The sequence below is a fragment of the Glycine soja genome, chromosome 18, assembly GCF_004193775.1.
Source record: "Glycine soja cultivar W05 chromosome 18, ASM419377v2, whole genome shotgun sequence".
In the NCBI taxonomy this organism is placed as follows: Eukaryota; Viridiplantae; Streptophyta; class Magnoliopsida; order Fabales; family Fabaceae; genus Glycine; species Glycine soja.
The window spans coordinates 3,644,924-3,665,414 of NC_041019.1; the positions used below are offsets into that span (position 1 = coordinate 3,644,924).

The 20,491-nt window shown below is 34.0% G+C and overlaps 2 protein-coding genes across 6 annotated transcripts; both read left to right on the plus strand.

Annotated features, from left to right (window-relative positions):
• The first annotated feature begins 5,083 nt into the window (after nucleotides 1–5,083).
• Nucleotides 5,084–8,429, plus strand: LOC114397717 (zinc finger protein 4-like). Of its 5 annotated transcripts, none has more exons than XM_028359896.1 (3): nucleotides 5,084–5,497; nucleotides 5,587–5,751; nucleotides 7,299–8,429. In XM_028359896.1, exon 3 carries the CDS (start codon nucleotides 7,396–7,398, stop codon nucleotides 8,149–8,151), a length of 756 nt encoding a protein of 251 aa, XP_028215697.1. In that variant the 5' UTR covers nucleotides 5,084–5,497; nucleotides 5,587–5,751; nucleotides 7,299–7,395; the 3' UTR covers nucleotides 8,152–8,429. The 5 variants fall into 5 exon arrangements, with proteins under 5 accessions (XP_028215697.1, XP_028215698.1, XP_028215696.1 ...); XM_028359897.1 differs by lacking the exon at nucleotides 5,587–5,751 and adding an exon at nucleotides 6,668–6,814 and having other exon boundaries at nucleotides 5,095–5,497; XM_028359895.1 differs by lacking the exon at nucleotides 5,587–5,751 and having other exon boundaries at nucleotides 5,095–5,497.
• Nucleotides 8,430–15,622: 7,193 nt separating this feature from the next.
• Nucleotides 15,623–20,306, plus strand: LOC114395963 (protein GAMETE EXPRESSED 1-like). The gene is made up of 7 exons (XM_028357831.1): nucleotides 15,623–15,758; nucleotides 17,857–18,385; nucleotides 18,479–19,066; nucleotides 19,144–19,270; nucleotides 19,358–19,544; nucleotides 19,622–19,769; nucleotides 19,847–20,306. Exons 2-7 carry the CDS (start codon nucleotides 17,907–17,909, stop codon nucleotides 20,097–20,099), a joined length of 1,782 nt encoding a protein of 593 aa, XP_028213632.1. The 5' UTR covers nucleotides 15,623–15,758; nucleotides 17,857–17,906; the 3' UTR covers nucleotides 20,100–20,306.
• Nucleotides 20,307–20,491: the final 185 nt, after the last annotated feature.

Genomic DNA, 20,491 nt, shown 5'->3' on the forward strand with positions numbered 1-20,491 from the left:
TTAAAGTGAGAAAAATAATTACTTTTCTAGTTTTTATACTTACTAGTTTTTTTGACCGCGTTATGTACGTCATAAATAATTTTTTTAATTATCTTTATTTTTGTTTTATTTTGTATGTACTTTGACAGAAAATAACATTATGTGGAGAACTACTGTTATTTGCTTAAAAATGATTTTAGACATTAATTTTGCATCAAGAAAACATTAGTGATTACGTTACTTTAATTTAATTCTTGTTATGTAATTAAAATTATATTAATTGTGCAAAATAAAATTATATTAATTATGTAATTACTTTATGGAGTAATAGATAGCTCTTCATACACCCTGCCTTGTCAGCCCATTAGCCAAGTGCTTCCTTTCATATTTTTTTTTATATTCACGGTATTGCTGTGGGTTTCGTTCCAATTTTACCTTTTTTTTTGGGCCAATGTAACTATGCAAGGTTGGTGCTTTAAAGATTACAGTGAAGCACAAAATCCTAACACCAAATACAGTTACACAGACACAAGAATCTTAAAAATTGACAACCTTAAAGTAATTGATCACTATAGTCAGTTAAAGCAAAACAATTTATTTATTGGAAGATACATTGGATCTGGTCCATCTATTAATTGGAATATATAGATATTAAAATAATACTTGCTTTAGTTATCTGCCTGAAAATTTTGTCTAAAATTAGTATATGTTTGTCAAAAAAAGTATATGTTTGCCAATTGTTTTTTTTTACCAATTGAAAAGATTATTTGATTTGATAAACAAAGTGTCTGATAAATAATTTTTTTTAATAATTTGTGGTATTTTTTTTATATGTTCTTCAAATACTGCTAACTTCTAACATTTAATTTCTTATATTTTATTTATTTTTAACCTTAAATATTTATTGAATTTTCTATATAAGGCAGAGTTTTATTGTTATTTTTTGTTTTTTTCTTCTTACATGACTTATTTTAACTATTACATTATTTATTATATTATTTTAACATTATACTTTAAAATATTTTAAACTAATCAACATAACGAAAATATGTCATTTACTTCAATATATGTTAATTTCTTTTATTTAAAACTTGGTTGAAAATATTTTAAGATATATTATAAGGTTAGAATGCATAAAAACAAAATGATTATGAGCAAACACAGATTCAATGACTTCAAGGAGAGACGATTTTCTATCATTTTAGACTATTACATTAATATCACCATTTAGACTTCCGAAAATGGTTTTAATTTTTTTTTGACGGTTTAAAATTACTATAGAATTTCAAACATTTGCAAATCCGCTAGACTTTTTTTTATTGTACAAATAATTTATGGCAGTTTAATAACCACAAATTTAAAAAACAAATAAATATGAAAAAAGAATTAATAATTAAACTAGAAAATATTTTCTAAAACAAGTGGGAAAATCTAAGCTATTAAATTGATTTAATAGACTGAGATGAGCAAAAGTCACGACCACTCCCTTCCTAAAAGTCTCAGTTCATTTCCATTCTGATTATAAGTTGCAGGTCTAAGATTTCTGGACAATAATAAAAAAAAGGACATGGGCATTTTTATATGTTTATATAGATAAGATTGTAAGGGCTATGAACGCAGGTATTGTTGGGGATTTTGTGAGACCCATTTGTTTCCTAACCATGTCACAAGCAGTAGTATCATACTAACTCGCGAGGCTGAAATTAAAGATCAAAGGAAGAAAAAGGGTGAGTCCCAAGTTGAAAAGAGCAAACAATGGACCTATGGCCATCATGATTCTATAATTTCGTGCGTGGAATAATGGACCATCCCATTATCTTCCTCAAAAATGTCAGTTTAATGAGGGAGTTGAGGGCCATGATATCCCTTCAGTCTCTTTCCATGGTGGGTTAATTTGCTATTTATTTTTTTAGGTATTTCATTGGAGTTTAGCTCGTTGAGGATCATTAAATATTATCAAATTCACATCAAATATTTTCTACCTTGGCTGTGTTTGATAAGATACCCTGGAAGTTTATGAACTATTTTGTTTAGTTTATGAGTTAGTTTGACCAATTTTGTTTGATAGATAAATTTATTTTAGTAGTTTGAAACTTATTTTCATAAACTATCTGATAAGCTAGTTTATAAGTTATTAATTTTTTTTATTTTCATTAATTTACTTGAGTCATTTTTTACCTTTTAAAACTAAATAATTAATTATATTTTTTATGTCGTTTTACATTTATCTGTTAATCTTATCAAACATTTTCAATTTAATCAGTTAATTTATAATTTTCAATTAATGCATAAGGTTCAATTAACTTACTATTAGTTTTATCAAACACAATAATATTAGTTGTTATTCAATAGTCCTTAAAAACATTATATTTTCCGTTAATTACTATAAATAAATTTTGTGATTTTACACTCAATTTTTACAATAAAATTTTATTCTCACTTATATATGAACATAAGAAAGTTTTATAGTATCACAAACCATTTACTCATAAATCACTAAAATCAGTATTCTAAGAATATTTTATTCTCAAAAAATATTTCATTCGATCTCTTCTATCATTCATGATAAACATACATTTGTATGTCATTTTTTTAAAAAAAAAATATTAAAATATTTCTTGTAGAAACTGTCACCCTAAGGTTATGAATCAAAATACAGCTGCATTAGACTCCAATAGATAATACCTAAATTCCAAATTCCTTTATTTTTATCATTTTTTTTATATTCTCTACTCAACGGTGCTATATATTCTGCAAGGTGACTAGTGATCACGATGTTGATAAGTGTGATATTTTTAACTAGAATTAGGTTAGCTAATGTTTCAATATAATTTTAGACGATTTAATATGAATCTGAACCCGCATTAACAACATTATCATTGCTAACATGGTCACATGACATTGATTGTACTTTTCAAAATGATTGTCATTCATGACCTTTCATTTAAATTGTTTAAAAATAAGATTTTAGATGTTTTGCGCTAATTATTCAACCTACATACAATTCATGTAAACAAAAAGTTGCTAAGATATTATGCAATATCTGAGAAAGAAACTAAAACTTGAAGTCTTTTTTATAGGAAGTTTTATTTCATTATTAAACCGTCAAATGGTTTCACTCACAGTATTTAGATCTTGATTGATCCAAAACTTAAATAAAAGACGTACATGTATACACAAGGAATAGAGAAATAGAAAAAAGTTTGTTTAATTTGGCGATTTTTTTTCTTAACTAAGTTTTTTTGCCTTAAAAAATTAGAGAATTCTCATTTTGGTCTTTTATTTTTATTTATTTTATTTTTCAAACAAGTTCTTTATAAATCTTTTTTACTAAATGGTTTCTACGTAATTTTCATTTTACATAATCATTCTCTTTAAATATTATATGTTTCCATTTTTAATTCCTTTAAATATCAAATTTGATCCTCTCAATGTTACAAGTTTTCCATTTCATGTCCCAAACAGAAGTATCACATGAGAAACTTAAGATATTTAGAAAAAAATGAAAAATAAATAAAAGGAACCACTAAGTAAATATATACTTACGATAAATTCATTTTCAAAAAAATCGCAAATACTATAGATACTAAAAGTTTAATTAATTTTGTGTTATGAATGTCATATTTCTGGCTTTGTTTTATTTAATTGAATATAGATGGAAGAATCGTGAACGAAAAGAAAACACGACATTAGGAAATCCTTTCATTGTTTGGAAATAAGGAAGAGATTGATGCAGTAAAAAACGATTATGTGGGTCCCATACAACAATTGTTCAATTTAATTTTAGAGAAACCTGAAGGATATCAAGTAACAGGAGTGTGTAATTGTAAAAGATGAAAGCATTTAATAATTATTGTGATCAAAATAAATAATTTATATTAAACTATTTACTTCAAAATTTAGTAAAGGCTCGTGATAATTAAAATCTTTTATATATTTGATTTTTATTTGGTGAATTTTTATATATTTAATAGTATATTTAAGATTTTAATGAATTTTTAAGTATTTTAATTTAAATAATCTATTTTGATATGACGGTAATGATTGAATGTTCTTATCCCTTACTATGAGACACTCCTACCACTTGATATGATATATATACATACATACACATATATATATATACATACATACACATATATATATATATATATATATATATATATATATATATATATATTATTTTCACTTTATACGTATTAAAAAATAATATCACTTTTTACTTTTTTTCATTTTCTTTCTTTTATAGATCAAACATAAAATACTTTACTTACAAATCATTTCCCTTTTAACTACTCACTCGTGAATAGGAAAAAGAAAAAAAAAAAACTGATTACTTAGTGCGTATTTGGTTGTGAATAAAAATGAGAAAAAATTTTAAAATTATATGTAAATTTCTTAACCTCTTTTTTTCTTTTACTTTAATTTATATATTTTTTTTTCTTAATTCTCTCCCTTTTTTTTCTCTTCTACCCAACCAAACCAACTATTAGTGAGTTATAAACACAACCTGGGTAAGGGAAGAACATGTGTTGTATTGTTTATGGTCCAATCCCAGTGTGTAGTTAAAAAATAGGAGAAACAAATAATGTTATAGCCTTGTAGGCCATATCATATAGTTTAATTTGGACGTGATTGATGGAATATATGAAACTATGAAAACAGACCCGACCCCATGCATTATGGAGTTATCTGAAGCACTTTTGAAGTGGGGATGAGAGAGAGAAAGAAAAAGAGATACAAGAGAATCTTTGGTGAGAATAATGACCACACTGTTACCTTGTTCTTACTTCTTTCCTATACTATGTTCAATCAACCTAGTTGATCCTTTCAACTTTCAACCTTTTTACATATGTCATGGAACCGAGCAGATGTTGTTTGCTTTCTCTAAAAAGCCCAAAATTCTACCAAAATTAAAAAAGGACATATACTATGCCTCGACACTTTCAAAAGTATAACACATTTTTCTTTGGACAACACGTGTTCCAATCAGATAAAACTATTAAACTATTATAAATAATAAATTTTTATATTTAACATAATTATATGTCTAAATTTAACTCAAGAGATCACTTCATTCATTTACTGATGAAAGTATAACACATGATCAAATTCCCTCTTTCTCTCTCTTTAAATTTTGTTTTTCCCAACACCTTTTCCTCTGATTTCTCTGTCCCCCCAACTCTCCACTCCCATCTTACCTTTGCTTTCCCATAATTAAACACCCACCATCTCTTTGTCTCTATTTACTCTTTCTTTATTTTTGTTCCTTTTCAGTTAAATTGTTTTTTAGTATCAGAACAATAAAACCTCTTAGCTCTCACTTTAGCCTCTATTAGTGGTGTTTAAGGAGCATGAAAAACACATAAGACTTGTTTTGTCTTCTCATAATCAACCACACCAAGAGAAACAACAAACAAGGGAAAAATACTACATCATACATGTCTCCAATTCCAAAGCAGTTTATAGGTGATCTCATAAGCAAGCCACTTTCACTTGATCTTGAAACTTGAGAGAGGTTATGTGATACTCTTTTACTGTCATCCCTGTAGTGAACTGCTGCTTGTCTTCTTGCTTTGATTTTTCTACTTTTCTCCTTGTCTTTAGTCTCTTTCTTGGTTTCTAGACAAGTTTGAATCACTGGAAAGACTACAACATGTTTCTCTGGATCCTACCTTCAAACGTTCCATCAACCCATCTGTGCTCTAGTTTTGCCTTGTTTAACCCACCACTAAAATTCTGAAGTGATTTTCCTCTCTAAACTATTTACAAGTAATTCTTCTTTCCCTCCTAGATTTGGCATTGAAGAAAAATAAAACAAGTATCTGCATGCAATTCTGGCTTGGGATATGCACAAGTTATTCTTCAATGTGTTATCTTTTGGATTCTTTCTCTTGTGTGCTAATAATAACATGTTAGTTACTCACTCTATCTTTTACATGTTACCTTGCACTTAGAAACTGGCAGCGTAACAGTTTTTAAACTGGGAGCTGGGTTCTTTCTTTGTCTTTTTCTCTTCTTTTTTTCAATGCTAAAGGATTGACTGAGGTACAATCTATGATGATGTTCAGTATTATCGATGATTTGGTCGTTGGAAATCTATAGTTATAAAATCTTCATTAGAGATTCTAGATTAATTTTAGAGCATAGGTGAGTAGGTTGTTACTAATTGAAGTAGTAGGAATTTGATTTCATGGATTCATCATAGTACTCAGACCAAGGTGAATGTAAATTCACTATTTATTGGTCAACTTATAGTTCATGGCATGTCTCCTAGCTACCTTATTCCAGATTTTCACATACCTACAAAAGAGTGGGCCAGATAACAAACATATATAGGTAAGATTCAATTAGGAACAGTTCCCTGCATGAAGAGTTCAGTGGGATTTTCCTATCTGAATTGGCAATAGGTATCTAGTTCAACATTAAATTTCAATCATGCATTCAGGATTCTTGTTTTATTGATTTTTCTTCTTCTTAGAAGAGCCTAAAATTGCAGAATAGGCTAGAGATAGTGGTATCTCAGCTACATAAGATAAGATCCAGAAACCTTGCTTAGGAAGAGTGTAATTAATTCATATTGCACTAGCCAATATTTTGTCTCTGGGTCATAGACTAAGAAAGATGGATTTTGTTTCAAAAAATAATTAAAGAAAATATCTGACCATTGCATTGCATTTGATTTCAGATCTACCATAGGTAAAATTCAATAACAATGGGGGAAAAACTGAAAGGCTACAAAAAGAAAAAACCAAACTGGTTTTGTAGATGTTTATCATGATGGGGTTGTAATGGTATCATTGATATGCGTCCCATTTGTTAGTAACAAGATAAGGTACCGATGGCTTTTATTGTACATTCTGCTTTCAACCAATACACAAAAAATTTCTAATCATGTACTAATGTTAGATTTTAGTGCCTGCTTCTTTTACCATTTGGGTAGGCCAACATATTGCAAAACAAGCAAAGCAAGTGCCTAGTACAAATGCTTTTTTAGCAGAAAGTCCACCTATCAAGGCACATGCCATCATTTCCTTGTCAATGAAAATGTGTCTCTGTGCCAGGCTGCCAGCACTAATCGTACATCTTCCACAAAGGAAAAGATAAAAAGCATAGGATGTTTGTTTTTATCCCCATACTGGATAACTAATACTCTTTCTCATAAATGGAACCTCTTCTTTGGGGGGATGAGAAGTTTTATGTTCTTTCAAGTTAGATTGGATACCTGTAAAATTATGAGTGTGGTCAAATTGAATCAAGAATTTAGAATTTCTTGCTATGATGCTTACTAAATGTTAACTGTTGGATTTTCATTGCAGGACCAAACATATAGAATTTCTTCAATGGATCTTATTCTGATGGTGGATTGTTGCACTTATTTGGCTAATTAGCTTGAAAACTTAGCACAGCTAAATCATGAAACAACACTTTGATCTTGAAGTGGTGGCCTCAGCAGAATATGAATCTGAAGTTAGCAGCAAGGTTGCTTCCAATATATCTATCCAAGAAACCTATGCAGGTCCTTGCAGTGACAACCTCACCAACTCTTCCAATGTGACAAATCCAATAGAGCTTCATCTCCATTCAGATGCTATCTCCCTTGACTTAACTCTCAAATTCAACAACAATGACTTCTCATTCTCAAGCACAAGTGAGAGCAGCAATGGTCCTCTCTCTCAAACTAATTTAGCAGCCAACCCGCGAGTCTTCTCTTGCAATTACTGCAAGCGCAAGTTTTTCAGCTCACAGGCTCTTGGCGGCCACCAAAATGCACACAAGAGAGAAAGAACAATAGCGAAGAGAGCTATGCGAATGGGGATATTCTCTGAGAGGTATGCAAGTCTAGCATCTCTCCCTTTTCATGGTTCTTTCAGGTCCTTAGGAATAAAGGCACACTCTTCACTGCACCACGGCTTTTCGCCAACAATGAGGCCTCCTGAGATGAAAAGCAGTGCAAGATTTGAGCAAGGATATGTTGGTCTTCCAATATTCTTGGAGGAGGATGAGGCAGAACTCTTGTGGCAAGGTAGCTACCATCAGGTTCCCTCTGAGGAAGGCCATACTCATCAGAATTTCACACTCAGTGGAAGTTCAAATTTGAGTTTTGTTGGTTCGAGTCTTCCACCAGTTGACTTAGAGAACTCAACACCTGAGTTGACATTGAAACTTTGAAGGGTTTATTTGACACTTATTCTGGCTTCTAGTTGTCTGTTTTATTTGTTACATTTTTGTACAGTAGGACATGCATGCAAGGCAATGGTGTCAGATTGGTCAATATTGTCATTAAACTGGCTGGATCTTATGTAATTTTCTTCTTAAGTTTTCTCTTACAAATCACTGTTTTGTTGTTTTGCTCTGTATGTGCTGTTATTGTATAATTACTCTGGGAGGACAAGTTTGGAGGTTCTGTGTTTAGTCATATAAATCAAGTTTTTGTCTACTTTAAATTACTGAGCTTCCACTGTGTTCTCTGTATCATTTGTTTCTACTATGGATTATGTTGAATAATGAACTGTTTAGCTCCTTTGATTATAGGAAAAAGAAAAACAATTGAGATTTCTAAGTTTACATTTTCTACGAAGTATGATATGTGCTCAAGTAATCACGGATATCTATCAGCTAGCAATAGCAACTTGGAGGTGGTTAATTAGGACTCATGTTGACAAATGAATTATACTCTTCTGACATTTTATCTTATATGGTCAGAAAAGACATGGTATATCACAGTTTTTACCAAACCATCAAATGAAAGATAAACGCAACATATTTGATTAGGAGTTGTAACACATAACACACAAGAACCAGAACAAACAAGCATAGATAGATGGTTCACATTAGATCTTCAGTCTCATTTGGAGAATAATAGAGTTGGATTGGATCATACTCCTAGAATCATGCCAAATATGGCCACGAATGTATAACCAACGCATCTGAAAACGTTCCTGAACATCATATAACTGTATAGAAATCAATTGGATCATACCTTATCCTATGCGAACCAATCATCTTATTTATAATTTTTTTTCACTCTTTCACTTTCTTAAAACATAGAATTTTCATTTTTTTTTTTGTTTATTATGAATCCATATATGTTTTGCATTTAGGCAAGCATTAATATATATATATATATATATATATATATATATATATATATATATATATATATATATATATATTTAAATCATTGTATATTGTTAAGAAAGCATTAGAAAATTAAAAGCTAAATATTTTAGGATGTTCTGGAGGTGTAGAAAAAAAAAAACAGTAATATATTGATTTTAAAATCCTCCATTATAACTGTATCCTTCGGTCATCAATGGACCAATCATGTCTAGCCCAATAGACCTTGGATTGATCATCACAGGGAGATCGCCCCTCTCGTAAACATTCTTTTCAATTATAAACGATGGAATCGTCCATTTCGATATATAAAAAATAATCGATTTGAAAATGATAGAACCACTGCTGGGCCTAGTATTAATGAAAGGCTCAATCCTGCTGTGTGGAGAGTGTACGTTCGTAGGAGTAAGAAGGTGGGGAACCATTCTGTTAGTGATGGGCAAAGGGAATCCGTGAATATCCCTGAATTATAGGAAGTGGTTAGCCGTGAATAATATATGGGGGGAGGAGTAGTGTTTGGGGGACGCACGTTTATTGTTATCATTGTACGAGGAGAATCTTTTCTCTGGAGGAGCATTTGCTCTGGATATTTGCTGTAGTTTTCCCAATATTTCCATTAATCAAAAAACCGTTTCATTCTCTTTACCATTTACACTGTTTAATTCATACAATTTATCTGTGAGTTCTATCATTGGTCCGATCTGCCGGATCGTTCGAAAGGAACCAGTGAAGGGTGATTTATGCCAAAGAAGATGACAAGACTGGACGAGTTGGAGGATCGGGTAACATCCATGGAGAAGACGTTTGAAGAGCGAGTATCGGCGTTGGAAGAAACTTTTCGTCAAACGTTTACAGAATTCCGTACCACCTTGACAGAAGAGTTTGCAAGTTTTCGCCGTGAGCCTGAAACAACTCCGGTGTCGTCGGCGGCGGAAGAGACGATGTCAGAATATCGGATGGCAGTGAAGAAGGTGGAATTACCATCGTTTGATGGTGAGGACCCAGTGGGATGGATCACGCGTGCTGAAACGTACTTTGAAGTTCAAGGTACATCAGAAGAAGTGAAGATTAGACTGGCGAAGCTAAGTATGGAAGGAGCTACAATTCATTGGTTCAACTTGTTAAGGGAGACAGAGGACGACCTGACGTGGTTGAAGCTGAAACAAGCCTTAATGGAGAGGTATGGTGGAAGGCAAAGTGATAACCCTTACGAAGAAATGAAAGATTTGCAGCAAACAGGGACGGTGGATGAGTACATCACTGCTTTTGAGTATGTGTCGTCACAGGTAGGGAGACTACCTGAGGAGCAGTACTTGGGTTACTTCATGGGAGGACTCAAGACGGATATTCGACTGAAGGTGCGGACACTGAATCCACGTTCAAGAACTCAGGCGATGAAGATTGCTCGTGATGTGGAGACGGAGATGCGTGGGTCGTTATTGCCTAGGGGTGGTGTTGGTGGGCCACGCAATTGGAAAGGAAGTGGGTCAGCAGGATCTGGGCTTAATTGGAAAATGGGTTCTGGGTCTCATCATAACCCGAGTTTGACCCAAACAGGAAACGGGTCAAATAATTATTCCAATGGGCCGGTTCAAAGCAAAACGGGTTCTTCTCCATCTAACCCAAGTGGGAATGCGAATTCAAGCAACAGTACCACGAAATCTGGAAGTGACGAAGGAAGAAGGTATGTAGGTGAGCGCAATCGTGGCCTCAAACATCTACCTTATGCAGAACTAATGGAGCGTAGATCGAAGGGGTTGTGTTTCCGGTGTGGAGAAAAGTATCACCCTCTTCATCAATGTGCTGAGAAGCAACTCAGATTGGTAATTTTGGGAGATGATGAAATGATTAATGAAGAAGGTGAGGTAATAGCCATTGAAGTTAAGGAAGATGAGGAAGAAGTGCTAGATTGCAACTCTATGGGATTGTGTGGAATCACTGAATCAAAAACAACATTGAGCAATAACCCTCCTACTACACTACGCCTCAAGGGAAGTTTGAATGGAATATCGATTGTGGTCCTAATTGATAGTGGCGCCAGTCATAATTTCGTTTCACCTCATGTGGCCACTGCATTGGGGTTAAATGTGGAACATGGAAGATCCATGGGAGTAAAATTGGGTGACGGTCACCGAGTAACAACAAAGGGGAGATGTAGGAATATGGAAGTACATTTGGGTAAGTTTACCACTCAAATTGATGCTTTTGTTCTGGAATTGGGTGATCTAGATATGATCTTGGGAGTGGCTTGGTTACAAAGGTTTGGAAAGGTGACTTTCGATTGGGAGAAAATGACCATTAGTTTTGTTTGGGAAGGAGAAAGGGTAGAGTTGCAGGGCCAATTTTTCACCACCCAGGATGTATCAACGAGCAACACAGTTCATACTTCAATGGATTCCTTGCACAGCTTGTTAGAAGCAGAGATGGTACCAGCAGTGAATAAAGACACACCAGAGTTGATTGGGGCACAGAAACAGGAACTTGATGAATTGTTGAGCAAATTCAAAGGAGTTTTCGAAGAGCACAAAGGGCTGCCGCCAGAACGGGAGATTAATCATACCATTGAACTACAAAAGGAGGCAGGACCAGTTAGTGTAAGGCCCTATCGTTACCCTCATCACCACAAGGGGGAGATTGAAAGGCAAGTTCGAGATATGTTGAGTCAAGGTATCATTCGAAACAGTTCCAGTGCTTTTTCAAGTCCTGTCATTTTAGTTAAGAAGAAAGATGATTCATGGAGGATGTGTATCGATTATAGGGAGCTGAATAAGGTCACAGTTCCGGACCGATACCCTATACCTGTGGTGGATGAACTATTGGATGAGTTACATGGGACTAAGTATTTTTCTAAACTGGATTTAAAATCCGGTTACCATCAGATTAGAGTGAAGAAAGAAGACGTGCAGAAAACAGCATTCCGAACGCATGAAGGTCATTACGAATTCTTGGTGATGCCGTTTGGATTGACAAACGCACCGGCCACTTTCCAATCCATTATGAATCAGATTTTCAAGCCACACCTCCGTAAGTTTGTCCTAGTTTTCTTTGACGACATCTTAGTATATAGTAAAAGTTGGCAAGAGCATTTAGCACATTTGTCTCAAGTGCTAGAAGTGTTGCAGCATCACTGTTTTGTAGTTAATCAAAAGAAGTGCAGTTTTGCGAGTAGAAAGGTGGAATATCTGGGCCATGTAATTTCTGAACAGGGGGTGGCAGTAGATCCAGCTAAGATTAATAGCATTTTAGAATGGCCAATCCCTCACAATGTTAAAGGAGTGAGAGGATTCTTGGGGTTGACCGGGTACTATCGGAAATTCATTGTTGGTTATGGCAAGATAGCTAAACCGTTAACCGAGTTAACTAAGAAAGATGGGTTTCATTGGGGACCAGAAGAACAGAAGGCCTTTGAGAATTTAAAGAGCGTTATGATTCAAGCCCCCGTCTTAACCCTTCCAGATTTTACACAACCTTTCGAGATTGAATGTGATGCATCTGGGAGAGGAATTGGTGCGGTATTAATGCAGAAAAAGAAACCCATCGCTTACTTCAGCAAGGCTTTATCTAAAAATAATCTGAGCAAGTCAGCATATGAGAAAGAGTTAATGGCATTGGTGCTGGCTGTTCAACATTGGCGCCCTTATTTGTTGGGAAGAAGATTTGTGGTGTATTCTGACCAGAAGAGCTTACGTCACTTGCTACAACAACGTATCACTACAGCTGATCAACAGAATAGGATAGCTAAGTTACTAGGCTATCACTTTGAAGTAGTTTACAAACCTGGTCCTGAAAATAAAGCCGCTGATGCACTATCAAGGATTCATGAAGAAGTAGAATTAAAAGGAATAACTTCATTCCCTATATGTTTGCAAGAGCAACAAATTCAACATGAAGTCAGGAATGATCCTTATTTGCAAAAAGTGGTGACTGATTTACAACAAAATCCTACATCTCAACCGGGGTTCCAATTGATAAAAGGAAGGCTGTTTTATCATAACAGGTTGGTGTTGTCTTCAAGTTCTGATTGCATACCTTTAATGTTGAAGGAATTTCATTCTTCCGCTACTGGTGGCCATTCGAGGTTTTTGCGCACGTATCGAAGAATAGCTGGAAACCTTTATTGGGTAGGAATGAGAAAATCAGTTCAGAAATTTGTGCAGAGTTGTGATGTGTGTCAACGCCAAAAATATTCTGCATCTTCTCCCATGGGTCTGTTGCAGCCATTACCAATTCCGGAGCGGATTTGGGATGACATCTCAATGGACTTCATAACTGGTCTACCAAAATCAAAGGGGTATGAGGCTATTTTTGTAGTAGTGGATAGATTATCTAAGTATGGACACTTTATTCCCTTAAAGCATCCATACACCGCAAGAAAGGTGGCTGAGATTTTCACCAAGGAGGTGGTGCGTCTTCATGGTATGCCTCAATCTATTGTCAGCGACCGTGACCCCTTATTTGTCAGCTTATTTTGGAAAGAGTTATTCCGTTTGCAAGGGACGGTGTTGAGTATGAGTTCTTCCTATCACCCGGAAACGGATGGGCAAACCGAGGTGGTAAATCGGTGTTTGGAAGCATATCTTCGTTGTTTTGCATCAGAACAACCGAAGGAGTGGTCACGATGGATTTCTTGGGCAGAATTGTGGTATAATACCACATTTCATGTGTCTACGGGTACAACACCGTTTGAAACAGTGTATGGAAGAAAACCACCTACTGTGGTGAGATTTCTTCAAGGAGAAACTAAGGTGGAGGCTGTAGCTACAGAGTTGATTGACCGTGACGAGGCTTTACGTCAATTAAAGTATCAATTGATTCGAGCACAGGAACAGATGAAGCGATATGCTGACAAGAACAGAAAGGAGTATTCGTTTGAGGTTGGGGAGTGGGTATTTCTGAAGCTTCAACCTCATCGACAACAGACGGTGACACGACGCATTAATCAAAAACTTGCTCCACGATACTTTGGCCCTTTTCCTATCCTTAAGAAAGTAGGAGCTGTGTCCTATAAGCTGAAGCTGCCTGAAGGAAGTAGAATTCATGTTGTGTTTCATATATCTCAACTTAAGAAGGCTATAGGGAATTATTCGGCTGAACCACAATTACCAGAAGGATTAGAGGTGGAGCCAGAGGCCTTAGAAGAGCCGGAAGAAGTTTTGGCTTCAAGGTCGGTCACGGAAGGTGGACAGCGCGTGCGACAATGGTTAGTGCGTTGGAAGGGACGAACGATAGAAGACACCACTTGGGAGGACGAATCAGTTCTGAAAAGTCAATTTTCCTTCTTTAGTCTTGAGGACAAGACTGTTGCTTCTGGGGGAGGCAATGATAGAACCACTGCTGGGCCTAGTATTAATGAAAGGCCCAATCCTGCTGAAAGGCCCAATCCTGCTGTGTGGAGAGTGTACGTTCGTAGGAGTAAGAAGGTGGGGAACCATTCTGTTAGTGATGGGCAAAGGGAATCCGTGAATATCCCTGAATTATAGGAAGTGGTTAGCCGTGAGTAATATATGGGGGGAGGAGTAGTGTTTGGGGGACGCACGTTTATTGTTATCATTGTACGAGGAGAATCTTTTCTCTGGAGGAGCATTTGCTCTGGATATTTGCTGTAGTTTTCCCAATATTTCCATTAATCAAAAAACCGTTTCATTCTCTTTACCATTTACATTGTTTAATTCATACAATTTATCTGTGAGTTCTATCAGAAAATGTCATAAAAAATGAAATTTCAGAATTTTTTTTTCATACATGTCAAAGTGATGGAAAAGAAAGAATATCTTTTATGTATCCACCAAATTTATCAACTTTTCATAAAATGATGGAAACCAAATTTTATCTCTTCACAAAAGATAAAATTTCCTATGATGAATTGTCTAATTATTGGAGCTATACTAATGAAGAAAAAAGAAACAAATTGAGCAATGAATTTGATCATATATGTATTAACTATATCCGAATATATCTTATTCAAATTATATATTATCTCCATGTTTTATGGAATAGAGACAAGATATAATCATAAAATTCTTTAAGTATATCTTATCTTCATGATTTATGGGTTAAAATATAATCTTATCTTACTGTAATTAGAGAGCTTTATATAAATCCTGTCTCATCTAAGAACAAGGGAATAATACACTTTTATGTTATAGAGTAGGAGATCTCTAGCGTTAGGAGAAATCATAGCACAGGACAACAACCATAAAAAAAACAACAAAATTGTACTAATTAGAAACCTAGTAAAAATAGGAAATCATGACAAAATAATAAGATTAGAATAGAAGAAAGAAAATAAGAAAACAGCACACAAAAAAGTACTGGATATACTTAAGATTTTTATATTTGCACATCAAAATTCTGACATTTTAATAAATAAAAAAAAACCTGCACTCTTTTAAAAATAATATGAAAAAGATGAGTAATTATTTATATGTAATATAATATATTATTATGACTACGGCCATTAGGTGGTTCAGCTTAGTGAGCAAGCTTGAAAGTTGAAACGGGTTGTAACGGTTACGCGCCTTTTCGGACAGAACGCACCGTTTTAACGGGCAAGAGTTGTGTCCCATTGTTTCCTTCGTCCTATGTAAGGTTGACCACATCAATTTCATGATCTTTCAAACGCAACACACAGTGAAACGCGCCCTTTCCACTCAATAGAGGTTTGTTTCTCTCCCTCTCTCTGTGTTTTTATCTTTTTATCATTTTCTGGTGCTTGCAAGTTATAACACATAGTTTTGTGATTGATACGTGCATTCACACAGAAGAAGTGAAAATTAGTCTCTGGGTTTGTTTCATTTGTGTGGGAACTCGAACAATTTACATGGAATTTTTGCTGCTTGACTTCAAATTTATTCATTCAATTCGTAACTTTAATTAACGTACAGCCCTTTCGCGTTCTTCTTGGTTTTCATGAGGACAGTTTCTCCTTGTCGTTTGTTTTTGTATTGCAGCGGCAAAACGGTGCAACAGTTTTTTTTTTAAGCGATAAATTTACTTGTTATTTAGCCATCAAATTCAAAATCCAGATTCTAAATTCATGTTAATGATTGCATAAAAAGATACGGCATGTTTTTTTTTTAATAATTTCTTTTTTGATTTGGTTTTGTTTGGAGATCCTTGATATTATTTTTATGTAATTCAATGGCAGTTACTTTATTTTAATTGAATAGAATTTTTTAACGGGTGTTTGATGTTGAATGCTTTCACATTATTTTTTTTTTAAAAAAAATCTTCCTTTCTATATTTTTTTATTGTTTAGAAATACTAAATTCGATACTATACTTTCACAAAGAATGATAATTCATTGATGCGAACCCTTTCATGATGTGAAGTTGTAAAATATTTTAATTGTGATTTACACTAGTGACTTGTTAAAGGGAAAAAAAAAGAAGGAAAGTTTACTCTCAACTACTTTCAGTTTGTTACTTTGTTTTGTCTCTATCTTATATTTCTTGGTTTCCAAGTTTCTCTTTTCTTATATATTTCTTTTTCTTGTTAAAAAATTTAGTTGAATTGATTGAATAGGATAGTGTGTAATTATTATAAACTTTCTTACCGTGTCTTCGATTTTTACCTATAAAATAAACATATCCCTTTCAAGCATTGACCCCAACAATAAATTATTGAACACACTATTGAAAATAGAGGATCTGCCGAGGTAGACTTTCCTTACAAGTTTCTATTCTCTCTCTCCCAATTTAATTGTGATTTGTGAAGTGCATATACTGCATACTACTACCCGGCATGGAGATTTGTGTTTTTGTTTTCCGCGTTAAAAAGAAGGAAAGAGAATAAAAGGGTATCAATGATGTTTATAGTTTTGCTTATGCTACAATTAGAAAGCCACGATAAGATTTAATTAGCCATCTTCACACCCTTCCCTGAAGTTAACCTTTTCAAGACTCAAAAGGGCACAATGGAACATGGGTTGATTGGTTTACTTGCCCCAGTTGATTACTACTTTAGGTTCGAGACATCCAACCAAAGGTCTTAGGGGTTTGGCATAGAAAAACCAAACCAGTAATGTAAATTAAGAGTTTCGTTTCGATAGTCTCCAAGTTTTGTTTCCCTTTGTCTTCAAAGAAACATAAGACTGGGTGTTGTCCACAAAAAAGAACAAATAATTATTTGCAATTAAAACAAAACAGAATGAAAATATTTAGGAGTAAATTATATTAAAAACCAATCGTCATAATTCCCAGTGTACCGTTACACCCTTTATAATATAAGCAGCCAACCAGAAATTATTCATATTCCTTCTTTTCCCAAACAAACATTTTGATTTTGTAGTCCTCTACTGAAAAACAACCTTTTGCTTTGTTGGTCAAATTTATATCTTAATTTCGACATGCGAAGCTTATATGGCATGTTTCAGCTTCTCAATTTACTTCGTATTCTGGGTTTCGTCTTTTATTTTTTTAGTGATTGTGTGGAACATGATCTCTATAACCGTTTAAGTTGTGAAATATAGTGCGTGTTTGGTTTGATGTTAGGAATTGATTTTGGATACAATTTCACTACATGTTTGATTTCACATTGAAGAAGAATTCAAAACTGATTTTGAGTCAACTTTGAGTTGCATTGGATCCAAAACTATGTACTGAATTTTACTCTTAACTTTATAATAAAACATCCAAACATAAATCACATCACTTCAAAATTAATACCATTCAAAATCAATTTTGCCAAAGTCTATCCAAACACTCCATAGTTTTTTGTAACAAAAAGTTGATTAACTTTATGGTGTGTTTGATGCAGGCTTGATCATCGCTGCAGAACTTGGACATAAATTCTGATAAAACTCTCCAATGGATCATCAGGGTCGTCTTCTTGTTTTTATTTTGCTCTCGTTCTTATTAAGAGGCGAGTCATGGGGTTGGTTTTCATCATCTAAGGAGACTCCCTCTAGTGACAAGACTCATACCACCAATGAAGGCAATTTTAGAGGTTCAAGTGCTGAGTTCTCTATTGAATCCTTCAATGACCATAAGGGAGTGAAGTTAATAGAAAATGCTAAGAAGAAAATGATTAGCTCAAACTCGTGTTGGCAAAATGCTTATCAACATCTTTTTGCTGGATGTTCTGAAATCTTGGCTGTTGATGAGAAGAGGTCTAGATTGGCTTGGCACCTTAGTGATTGCTTTCAGAGGGATTCTGGCAGGTCTCCTTTTCCCCATTGTGACCCCAAATCTTCCATTGCTGTATGCTCAAGATCCTTAGATGACCTTGCCCATAAGGTTTACCTTGAATTCTACCTCGAAACCAATACCATTTGTTATCAGTTGCAGTTAAGTGCAATTTCTTTTCTTATTTGTGTTTTTACTTTTTATTTTGATTTGTTTGTGTCTCAACTTGACTAAAGTTTTATATCCTTTTATAGGACACATGCATTCAAATATGAAACAGAGAGACTTGTGACTGAATTAAAAAGTTCGGCCCAGTATGTTGAGGACAAGTTAGATAGCATTGAAGAGAAATCAGAACATCTATTACAAGGCTCAAGACAAATTCATGATTCTCTTGATTCAATTGGTAGCCACACAAAACAAGTAGCTCAAACTGCTAAAAATTTGGAAGGTCACATTGATTCTGTATTAACGCATTCGAAGAGTGTTTACGAGCAAACTACAAAAATTGCACTATCACAAACACAGTTAAAAGAAGGGCAAGAGAATATGAAGAGAAACTTGGAGGATGGGGTAGGGATGCTCAAAGACTCTTACAATTATTTGGGTAGAGAAATTGAAAAGTTAAGAAATGAAGCCATTGAGATTGAGAATGAGGTAATTAAAGTTGGAGATGCTATGTCATCAAAAATGGACAACCTGCAAAGCAAAGCTGAAGATATTGGGAATATGGCTGAAATTTCCTTAGATAAGCAACAAATTCTTTTAGACGGGCAATCCGCAGCACTTGAGGGCCTAAACTCATTGACTGAGTCTCAAGCTAAAGCACTAGAAGAGAGCAGGTAGATAAGTTAACTCTCATAAATTTGAATTCAGAAATTATATTTGGAAAAATATTGACCTCCTTGGTGTATTACAGGAAGACCCTACAATATTTTGCTGAATATGGGCATAGACAACATGAAGAGCTTCTTCAGCGTCAGCAACAGATTCAAGGATTTCATGATCGTTTAATGGAAAACTCAAAGGAAATACTGTCTTCTCAGGTTTGCAATTTCTTGTAGACTATTGGTTATATATATATATATATATATATGAAATTTTAAACAGGACTTTCTATTTCTACTTTACAGGAATCTTTTGAATCAAAGCAGGCTTCCATGTTTGTTGTTTTAGACAGGATTTTTGCTTTGCAAAATACCTTGTTACTTGAATCTAGAATGATCAAAGCTTTCTTCGTTTATTCCGTATTAATCTTTGTCATCTTCATGTTGACCAGTACAAAGCAAACATACAATATCAGACCATTCCTATATATTGGTATGTATTCCAATTAGTGCTTTTAGTTTATAAACCTCTAATTAATTATTTGACTAAATATCATTGGCTGTTTACAGAGCTTTGTGCTACTCTCTTTGTGGAAGTACTCATTATCCGTTTAACCGGTGATAACATTGAGCACCAAACCTGGATAATAAACATGGCCCGATTATTTTTCCTGGTAGCAGCTTTAGTGCAACTTCTACATGCAATTTTCACATACAAGTAAGTGTACAAATATTAGAAGTTAGCTATTCAAATGTAAATTATATATCTTATAGAATTGCTTGTTAATCATGCAGGAACTATGAGACCTTGAACCATCAAATGCTGCTAACTCTAATAAACAAGGTTAACAGCATGCAAAAAGAAAAGGAGTTGTCATGGGACTTGTATACTGATTATGAGGATTGGTCTGAATGGATAGATGCCGATTTACCTGATGATGTGAATTGCCTTGATGATCCTGACTATATACTTCCACAAGAAGTTGCAGAGAATTCAATCACAGTTACAAAAAATTATAATCTACGCAACCGCAATCTTTTTCATTGAATTGTTACCACCCCAATACTAATTTAGTAATTAGAACTTTGATGTCATCAGTGCATATCCCTTTATTCCGTTAACTAGTTTCATGATTCTGGATTATGTACGTACTAGTGTATGTGTAACTTGTTATTTCACTACATATGAAGGTTGGTATGTAGTGGGAGATACTAATATACGTAAATATGAATATAAATGTAGTTTGGCAACTTACGATGACTTAAATCTATGTCCCAGAATTAGTTGTGATTAGGAGTAGTTGACTTCTCAATTTTTGCTAAAATTATGCACCTTCATTCTGATGGTAGATTTTGCATGTTTTATTTAAGGTGTTATCAAACTAGTGTCTCAACCGGTATTTTGTCTTTTTCAAGTTTAAAATGATATAAAATAGACTT